General features: G+C 39.3%; 1 protein-coding gene across 1 annotated transcript in view; it reads left to right on the top strand.

Moving 5' to 3' along the window:
* The first annotated feature begins 243 nt into the window (after window positions 1-243).
* LOC123376082 (vitellogenin-2-like) overlaps window positions 244-10,374 on the top strand; it is a 28,101-nt gene continuing 17,970 nt past the window's right edge. The window contains exons 1-15 of the mRNA XM_045027769.1: window positions 244-310; window positions 430-450; window positions 565-716; window positions 2,080-2,331; window positions 2,943-3,104; window positions 3,193-3,341; window positions 4,001-4,151; window positions 4,274-4,431; window positions 4,521-4,686; window positions 5,610-5,735; window positions 6,092-6,310; window positions 6,839-7,056; window positions 7,229-7,326; window positions 7,935-8,059; window positions 8,191-8,292. Coding sequence (XP_044883704.1) covers window positions 271-310; window positions 430-450; window positions 565-716; window positions 2,080-2,331; window positions 2,943-3,104; window positions 3,193-3,341; window positions 4,001-4,151; window positions 4,274-4,431; window positions 4,521-4,686; window positions 5,610-5,735; window positions 6,092-6,310; window positions 6,839-7,056; window positions 7,229-7,326; window positions 7,935-8,059; window positions 8,191-8,292 — 2,139 coding nt within the window. The 5' untranslated portion in view covers window positions 244-270. The remainder of the gene's footprint in view (window positions 311-429; window positions 451-564; window positions 717-2,079; window positions 2,332-2,942; window positions 3,105-3,192; window positions 3,342-4,000; window positions 4,152-4,273; window positions 4,432-4,520; window positions 4,687-5,609; window positions 5,736-6,091; window positions 6,311-6,838; window positions 7,057-7,228; window positions 7,327-7,934; window positions 8,060-8,190; window positions 8,293-10,374) is intronic.

Below are 10,374 nucleotides of genomic sequence, written 5' to 3'. Positions count from 1 at the left end.
AATTTGTTTTAAAGAACTTTAGGAAAAGTAAGAGATACTCTTAAGCAGTCTGTCAAAGATTTAAATAATATGATTTCAACGAGCCTGTTATGGTCTGTCCAGGATTCCTCCCATTCAAAAGTCAATATGGTTGCAAAAAGAAAACTGTTTGCATAAACTGATAACAATTTGAAAAATCAGCAAAATACAGCTTAGCGGTGGCCATGTGCTAGTGATGGTTTTTCTATAAAAGCCTCATGATGTCTGAGGAGGTCTTCATTCACCTCCATCATGAGGGGAATCGTACTAGCGCTAGTGTTCACCCTTGTGGGTAAGTTTACATAGCCCTTCTCTGTTAGTTTTTACTGGGTTTTTGTAGTGGAGTAAAAAAATTAAATTCAAAGTTAATGTTTGCCATTATTCATGTGTCCATTTGATTTCTTTTCACAGGGAGTGAAAAGTATGACCTTGGTAAGTCTACTGTTCATTTCTTAAGCTTCATTCAATGCCTTTGTCATAATGACCACAAAGCAGAATGTCTTTTGAACTATTACTAAAAGTGAATGTTTGTATCATTTTTCACAGAGCCTGATTTTAGTAGTGGCAAGACCTACTTGTACAACTATGAGGCCTTTACCCTGAATGGGCTGCCAGAGCCTGGTTTGGCAAGAACTGGGCTGAGACTGTCCTGTAAAGCAGAGATCAGTGTATTGTCACAGAGGAATCACCTCCTCAAGGTAGACTGCACTATTTCCAAAGGAGATCAAACAAAAACAGCATTGAAAACCACGTGAGGTTAAAGCAACATTTGGGCTACTGAATGTTGTAGGCAGCCACAGGACAAAAGCAATGGAGAAAAGAGCGTTGAAGATTTTAGGGACTGGGAAATGACTTGTGAGTTATGGCTCCGGTTTTCAAAAGTGACTAGTGATTTGAGGTGCCTCAATTTTGGAGTGTTCAACTAGAGACGCCTTAATGGGATCTGATTTTCAGAGGTCAGGTGACAGCATCCAAATATGGAGGCACCAAAACTTATCGCCAGAAAATCGAGGCACCAAAAATCACTAGTCATTTCTGAGAACCTTGGCCTCCAACACCAGGAGTCCAATCCTGCTCTCATTTAAGGTTTTGATCTGGCAATCCTGACACATTCCAAATTCCCATGGAAGTCATTATGAACAGAGGCAAGTCCTTAATTTATACGTAATAATAACAATTCTATCCAACTTACTTTTTATGTTATTCAGCACTCTTACTTATTCAATACTCAAGCAAAGCTGAAGCTTCTGTTGATTCAATGGGAGCATTGCCTAAATAAGGGCTGACGAAATAAGGTCTTAAAATTCTTCTGGTTTGTACTGCGCAAAAAGAACAGGAGTACTTGTGATACCTTAGAGACTAACAAATTTATTAGAGCATAAGCTTTCGTAGGCTACAGCCCACTTCATCAGATGCATCTACTATATTGTATATCTATGCATCTGATGAAGTGGGCTGTAGCCCACGAAAGCTTATGCTCTAATAAATTTGTTAGTCTCTAAGGTGCCACAAGTACTCCTGTTCTTTTTGCGGATACAGACTAACACGGCTGCTACTCTGAAACCTGTACTGCACAGTTACTTATTATGTAAAACAAAAAAATCTGTGTTGAGTTTTCCATTAAACTTTATGCTCAAAGTGGTTGATGCGAATAGATTTTTAAAAAAATATTATTAAGAGTAATTCAAATGTTTTTAGCTTTTTTCTTTAATATATAATACATTCAGCGGGCCAGATTCAATGGAGGTATATTGGTCTTACACCAATATAAGAGCGAGAGGGAAGAATCAAGTTCTATGTATTTATCTTTATACATTATTTTTATTTATTATTTGTATTACCATAGTGCCTAAAAGCCCCCAACTATCATAGGCAAGGATCCCATTGTATTAGGTGCTGTACAAATAACACAGAAGACGGCCTCTGCAGTCTATATGCAGAGTAAACCATGTATAGCGATGTTAATTCTTTCCCTAGTTATTTTCTGTATACAGTACATACTTTAAAAATATTTTCACTCACAGAATGGAGACTAATGCATTTTCTGAATTTTGTTCTCAGATCCGATCTCCACAGCTGGAGGAATACAATGGGATCTGGCCCAGAGATCCATTCATTCGAGCTTCCAAACTCACTCAGCTGATCACTTCGTATCTCACCCAACCCTTTAAGTTTGAATACAGCAATGGGCGGGTTGGAAACATTTATGCCCGAGAAGATACCCCCGTCACGTGCGTTAACCTAGTGAGAGGAATGCTGAACATGTTGCAGATAACTATCAAAAAGTCACAGAATGCATATGACTTGCAAGAGGTTTGTTTCTCCAGTTTCAAGCTAGTTTGCTGCATGTGCCCAAGCATTACTTATTATTAAATGCTTTTCACTCAATTAAAACTCTTGCTTAGAGTTTATTTGTATTTATTTTAAAATCTCACTCAACAAGCACAAAAATATTAAAATATTTTCATTTGGACAAAAGAAAATATACATTTATATATGAAGGTGATCATTTCTGGCAGTTTGTCTATTACATTCTCTATATGTGCAGTCTATAAAACGGAAGACTAAGGGAAAAAATAAAGGTAATTAGCAGACATTGAGATATTTATTGTATATCTTCCTCATTTATCCTGTTCTGTCTAATCTATCACTGTTCATTGAATTGGTTATATCAATTAGTTGATTATTTCCTAAATTGAGTCTCTATCCTGTAGTCTTTACTCATCTGAGTATTCCTGCTTACTTCAGTGGTACTACTCATGTGCGTAATGAGAGCAGGCTTTGACACTTAATTAAGAAATGGTTTCCATATAGTCTTACTAAATTTCATTTTCACTTTAAATCTCAGTTCAGGGGAATGTTCTTCCTCTCATGCAGACCTGATATAACTACAAAGTCCAATTATTTTCTATCATTCTCTATAGGCTGGGATTGGAGGCGTCTGCCTTACAAGGTACGTTATCCAGGAAGACAGGAGGAATAACCGAGTCTCTATGACCAAAACCAAAGACCTCAATGACTGCCAGGATAAAGTGGTGAAGGATATTGGAATGACTTACATCCGCCCTTGTCCTTCTTGCCCATTGGTATGAATAAGCTAAACAGATCTACTCTAAAAATGAGTAAAACCATGGTCTAGTCTCATTCATTACATGAGTTTATTTGCTCTTTTAGAAAGAAAATATTGTAAAAGGAACAGCTGCATTCACCTACAAATTGAAATATGCAGATTCTGGCACCCTGATCACAGAAGCTGTGTCCCAGCAGGTCTATCAGATCTCACCTTTCAATGAACCCGCTGGTGTTGCGGACATGGAGGCAAGGTAAGCCTCAGAGGTGAAAGTGAAAATAAGTGCAAAGGCATCGGTCTGATCTTGCTCCCGTGTGAAGTAAATGGGAGTTGTCTTAAATGGCAGCTGATAAAGTTGCAGGCATTCAGACTCTACTCCCACCCACCCAAAAAAGCTGTGGGAATTTTGCACTAACAATAATTTTTTGCTGCATGTAAATTGAACTTTGTATTGTAATGAAATGAGAAAAAAGTGAAAAAATAATTCTGCTTCCTAAATCCATGGGAGTGCTTCTATTCAATGATTCCACTGAGAAAGTGCCGCTTTATAGCACCAACATCCCCTGAGTCAAAATGAACATGAGGCCCACACAGAATAAAATCACTATAAATGTTATGTTATCATAAAACCAGTATCTCTTGCTTTGGAAAATAACAATTCATCTCCACTTAACAATTCAGCTCCAGTTCAGCAGTTATCTCATTGCAGATACCCATTATCCCCTGACAGTGTTCTGTTCCATTGAAAAGACCATAACCCCAAGAAATTGTAAAGTCTTTTGTGTTAGAAAAAACAAATAAAGAACTATCCATATCCCCACTGTACAGCCAAAGCAGTGAAGTCAGATGGATGCAGCTAGACAGCTTATTCCTCCAAATGACACATGTTGATGTCTCTTTATTTCCTTCCAGACAAGAACTTACCTTGGTTGAAGTGAAAAATGAACGTGTGAGCCCTCCAGAAATTCAGCTGCAGAACCGTGGAGGCCTGCCTTATCATTTCCCACCACTACTGCTCCAGATGCCAATTCAGCTAATCAAGACGAAAAACCCTGAGCAACGGGTATAGAATGCTTCGTTTATTAAGCTGCTTTGCCATTTATCAGACTAATAAAAGATCAATATATTATTACAATATATGGAGAAGCAACTAATTAGTATATTCCCTTTGCCTTCTATCCTCAGATAGTGGAAACATTGCAACAAGTAATCCAGGACAACCAGCAAGAGCTCCATGGGGATGCTCCATACAAATTCTTAGAGCTTATCCAACTGTTTCGGGTAGCAAGTCCTGATACCTTGGAGTCTGTCTTTAAGCAATTTTCAGATAAACCTTATCACAGGTAATGATTGACTGTGTCACTAACAATTGACATGTCTTGTACAAGGAGCATAGAGAGCTAAATGTATGGATTTTGTACCTTGGCTGCAGGCTTTGGCTGCTGAGTGGAATTACTATGGCAGGGACCGTTGATTCGCTGAAGTTCCTTAAGCTGAGAATTCGCAATGATGACCTTAAGTACATTGAGGCACTTCTGGCTGTTTCTTTGGCCCTCCATTTAACAAAAGCGGATGGTCATTCTATTGCAGTAGCAGCAGTGAGTACAATATATAGGATCCTTTCCTGGGCACATCATCATGATAACAATTGATAATAACTAGTGATTTTATAGCACTTCAGGGGTCAGATTCTTCTCTCACTTACACTCATTTTGTATCAGAATAACTCTGTTACTTCAGTTGACAGCTGCCTGTATGAGAGGGGAATTTGGTCCTATATCTTCAATTTGTTATGCAGGCATTAAAAATTAAGTCCTACACCTACCCTATATTGATATCCCCATTTTAGTTTTCTTGAACCATATATTCTCTCTTCTGACAGCAAACCTCAGTTCATCTTTTTCTGTTAATTCTAAAGTATTAATGGTGATGGATGTGTCAGATAATTTGAATAGCTCTTTTAAGCATTACATTTTCCTGTCCAGAGTAATTACATAACATTCCTAGACACTATAAAGTAAAAGTATTGTAGGTGAAATATTATCAAAATGAAAACACTAAACTCTGTACATACAGTTAATACAACCATCTATTATATAATAGACTTTCTGCTGTTTCTAGTTAATATTCCTAATTTTTAACATAAGAAAACACAGAATATGAAGTGAGCACAATTCTTTAAAGTAATAAAGAGTTACAGACTCTTCCAGAGAAATTCCATTTGTAGATTGGCTCCCAATGTCCTTTGCACTTTGTATCCTGCCTTTCTTAGGCCACATCTTCAGCTGATGTAAATCAGCATAGCTCTATTTAAGTTAATGGAGATATGTTGGTTTACATTAGCTGTGGATCTGGCTCAAGTGTGTGAAAAATATTTTACTGGCTTGATTTGATTTTATTGAAAGTGAAAGATATTCAATTTTAAATAACTTTTCTAGACGAATCCTAAATAATTGTCCTTATCTGAAGGGTAAGGTGAACATAACCCTGATTTAAAGAGGTGCCTCTTTTCCTTCTGCAGGACCTAGTGACCAGCTCCCGACTTGAGAGAATTCCCATGCTTCGCCAGATTGCTTATTTGGGATATGGTTCCATGGTAGAGAGATACTGTTCTCTGGCTTCATCTTGCCCTAATGAAGCTCTTCAGGTAGGTACTTTTCATTTCCGATTGTTTTTAACAGCTTAAAAAGATAAGAAAGATAAAACTGCAATGAGACCTGATCATTTTTATTCTAGAAAACATGATCCAGGATAAACACAGTGATTTAATTTACAAATGATCATTCCAGAAGCTTACTTAGTAGCCAAGGGATTTCAGCCTGGAAGTCTTCATCACCCGTGAATATATAGCTAATTTAGACTAAATCCAGAGGAGGTCACTGAAATTTGTAATCGCGTCAGTTGCATTATGGTCATAGGGTTTCAGTGGGTGAAGATAACAATATGCGCATGCGTGAATTTTGTATGAAAGTAAGAAAGCATTGAACTGTGCTTTGTTTGCAGCCCCTCCATGACCTTGCAGCTGAGGCAGCCAGCAAGGGCAATGAAGATGACATTGTATTAGCTCTGAAAGCCATTGGCAATGCAGGACAACCAGCCAGTATCAAGCGCATCCTGAAGCTCTTGCCAATAGTTTCATCTGGTGCTTCTAATTTCCCAGTCCATATTCAGGTCGAAGCTGTGATGGCTTTGAGGAATATAGGCTTGAAGGACTCCAGAAAGGTAAGCAGAATCAATGATAGTTTACCTGAATAATGAGAGATGCCGAATATATGCCAGGGAGAAAGTGAGTTCAGTGGTGCAGTGTTTGTGAATGAGCCCCAAGTGATATCAGGGTATGATTGTGCTGGGCACTGTAATTGTTGGGAGGTAGATGTAATGGTGTTTCTTTAGTCACATGTCATATTATGTGACATCTTATATTAGTCATATATTGTCATTGGTCTGCTACTGGAATACCCCTTGCTAAAGTGGTCTAAATGACAGTGAACACCTGGGCTCAAGTTCACAAAGCTGTTGGAGTTACACCACAGATAAATTTGTCTCACTAGTCATGGCATTTTCTCAAGAGCTATTCATTATGTCCCAACACTTTTCTTTAATGTTTGTGCATCAACTCATGCAGTGGAAAAAAGGTTACACCTGAGGTTCTGTTCTCCCCTTATTATGGATGTGTGATTTGTTGATACAGGGAGAATAACCACCTTAGAAGTTATCAGACATTTATGAAATTATATTTTCCCTCTCCAGGTGCAGGACATTCTTCTCCAGATCTTTGTGGATCATTCACTTTCCCCTGAAGTCCGAATGATCTCTTGTGTTGTCTTATTTGAAACTGGGCCTGCACTTCCTCTGGTAACAACTGTAGCTAACGTGATACTGAAAGAGACCAATCTGCAAGTTGCCAGTTTTGTATATTCCCACATGAAAGCTTTGTCAAGAATTGGATTCCCAGGCTTCTATAATGTGTAAGTAGAGAGAGAAGTAAAACTGTACATTATCTGTGAGGTACAATTTTTATTACAGTTTTGTAAGTAAAAAATGTATATATATATACACACACACATGCACACACACTGACTCAAATTACTCTGGTAAAATTTAGCTTACTTTTGTATATTTTTATCCATTTTTTAAAAGATCTGCTGCTTGCAACATTGCCATTAAACTGCTGAGCCCCAGACTTGACAGATGGAACTTTCGTTACAGTAAAGTAATTCCTCTTGGTGGTTACTACAGTGAGTAAAAAAATTTAATTTACTGGGAGCGTCCATCATTGAAACAGCATTTCCCAGTCATTTGGAGAACGAATGTAAATCATTCTGAACTCTAACTTGGATTCTATTTTTAAGAGTTCTTTCCTTTCGGAATGGCTGGAAGGTTTTAAAGAGTTATGAAAGGAGTATTTAATTAGTTGTATAAGATATTTTCTGTGTCTGAATTCTGAAAAGTTTACTGTGTTTCTTTTTTATGAAGAATTATTAGAGTATATTTGTCGTTACAAATTATTTTACCAGCTCTCTAACTTTCTTGTAAAATGCCTCTTACTGCAATAAAGTGTACTTAGAATATTTAAGTTTGATCAAATAGTTTCACTGCATTTGTTAGTATAACATTTCACCACAGTCCTGCAAACCTTTGTGCATTTGAGTATCTCATCCATTTCAGTGGTATATTTGTGTATAAAGATACTCGCTCATAAATGTTTGCTGTGTCAGGACCTAAATGTTGAAAATCTTCATGAGAATATATTTTAGGAAAAAAGGATTATCAGCTACCGATTGACATCTCCAGAAGTCAATAGAACAACAACAAAGCACTGTCTTGTTTTAAATTTCTACTACAGGTAGATATCGGGCTGGTGCATTTGGAAAGATCTTCCTTATGAACAGTCCAAGAACAATGTTCCCATCAGCTTTAATTTCCAGTTTGATTGTAAACTATGCAGGTGCAGCTACTAGTTTGCTAGAGGTAAATATTATATTTAAGCCAATAACAGATTGTATTAAAGTTTATTTTTGACGAACGTATTTCTTCACTAACAGTGTGTTTTAGCTGTATTGTAGTGCACCCTCTCATGCACAGTGTTGTTTTTTTATTAGGTTGGTGTCCGTGCAGAAGGTCTTACGGATGTTGTAAGGAAACAAAACATCCCATTTGCAGAATATTCCACATACAGAAAGATAAAGGAGATTGGGAAAACAGTATGTGTTGTTCTCATTCTTTGTCTCGTGTGATGTATTGTGGGGTGGAATTCATCAAGGGCAGAGGTGTTTAGTAAGACTCTCGGCACCAATTCAGCCTTGCACGGAGAGGCAAATTAACACCCCTGCACCCAGCCTGAGTGTCTCAGCTAGGCACTGTGGAGATTCACATTGGCATAGCAGGGGAAGGAGTCTCCTGTGGAGATGGTTAAGAATTTTCAAACAAAATGGATTTTCATTGGAAAATGCCAATTCACTGATACCTAGATGTTTCACAGAAATGTGTTAGGTGAGGTAATAGCTTTTATTGGACCAGCTACTGTTGGTGAAAGAGACAAACTTTTGAGCCACACAGAGCTCTTCTTCAGGTCTGGCAAACAGAAGAGCTCTGTGTGGCTCGAAAGCTTGTCTCTCTCATCAACAAAAATTGGTCTAATAAAAGATATTTCCTCACCCACCTTCTCTCTCGAATATCCTGGGACCGACCCAGCTACAACAACACTGCATATCACAGAAATGTTTCATTTTCAATGAACCAAAATGCACACGAGGTTCTGATGGAAACCTACCTGGTTCCTTGCCAGTTCACCTGGTGGGCTGCTGGGGAGCCTAGGCTTCCAGGGTCCATGGTCCTGGGGTAGCCCCTCCAGGCTGACTGCCTTGGGATTGGGACACCAGGACTTTCAGGCTCCCCGCTGCATAGCTGGGAACCCTGAGTGCTTCACCTTGAGACAGGACTCTCAGGACTTCTAGGCTCCCCACTCCATGGCGTGGGACTCTCCAGACTCTGGGGGATTTCCTGAGCTACTTCCAACTCCTGGCAATGCCCAGTCTGCTCCCTTTGGGAGCAGGACAAGGTGTCCCTCAGAGGCAAAGGCAGCTGGGGGGAGTTCCCAGGAGCCAAGGCAGTGTGTGGGGTCCCTATGAGTCAGGACAGCTGGCTGCTCCATTTTGTTTTTGAAAAATTGAATGGAAACATTTCAAATTTTTGAGACCAAAAAATGTTGGCATTTGCTTTCCATGGATAATATCAACATTTCTAGTTTTTGTTTAGATTTGGAACATTAGTTTTTAAATGTAGGAATTTCCTGTGGCTTGGAAATTCCAAGTTTAGATCACTGCATTCTCCTGGGATGTCTGGAGCAGCCTCCCACTCTGGCCTTGTTTCCCAAACACCCTGTGCCTCACTGCATAGGGAGCCTAACGAAGCTGGGCTTCATAACATGTAGTAAATGTCCAGCCCAGGGTTGGCCTTTCCAGATCCTGCCTCTCTTCCTCCCCTTGCAACTGGTCTGTTTTCAGGACTTCTGTGTCCTCAAGTGAAGGATTGATTTGATACTGTGGTCTTATCTTAAATCGGGTTTAAGTGGTGTAGAGGTCTGTGAGCTGACCCTGGGCACTGGATGTAATGTTATCTTGTCAGAATACAAGACATTATATATGAAGTCACTTGTATATGTTTGAATTGCATGGAATTCTGAAAAGTCACATTATGATATTAGCAAAGAAACACAAATGGCAAAGAAAAATATAGCTTAGTCAGTAGCTATTTCTGTTGCCTGTTAAATGTTTAGTTTATTCTAGCACTAGAAAAGGTTCAGAAAAGGGCAACTAAAATGATTAGGGGTTTGGAGGGGGTCCCATACGAGGAAAGATTAAAGAGGCTAGGACTCTTCAGCTTGGAAAAGAGAATACTAAGGGGGGATATGATAGAGGTATATAAAATCATGAGTGATGTTGAGAAAGTGGATAAGGAAAAGTTATTTACTTATTCCCATAATACAAGAACTAGGGGTCACCAAATGAAATTAATAGGCAGCAGGTTTAAAACAAATAAAAGGAAGTTCTTCTTCACGCAGCGCACAGTCAACTTGTGGAACTCCTTACCTGAGGAGGTCAGGGCCGCCCGGGGGGGGGGGAGGGCAAGAGGGGCAATTTGCCCCAGGCCCCGGGTCCCGCAGGGGCCCCCACGAGTGTTTTTGGGGCCCCTGGAGTGGGGTCCTTCACTCACTCCGGTGGGGCCGGAAAACTCTTCCGCTCCTGGTCTTCGCCGGTGGGGGGTCCTTCCACTCCGGGCAGAAG

This window comes from Mauremys mutica, chromosome 8 (assembly GCF_020497125.1).
Source record: "Mauremys mutica isolate MM-2020 ecotype Southern chromosome 8, ASM2049712v1, whole genome shotgun sequence".
NCBI lineage: Eukaryota > Metazoa > Chordata > Testudines > Geoemydidae > Mauremys > Mauremys mutica.
This window is presented reverse-complemented; position numbering and strand designations above follow the sequence as displayed.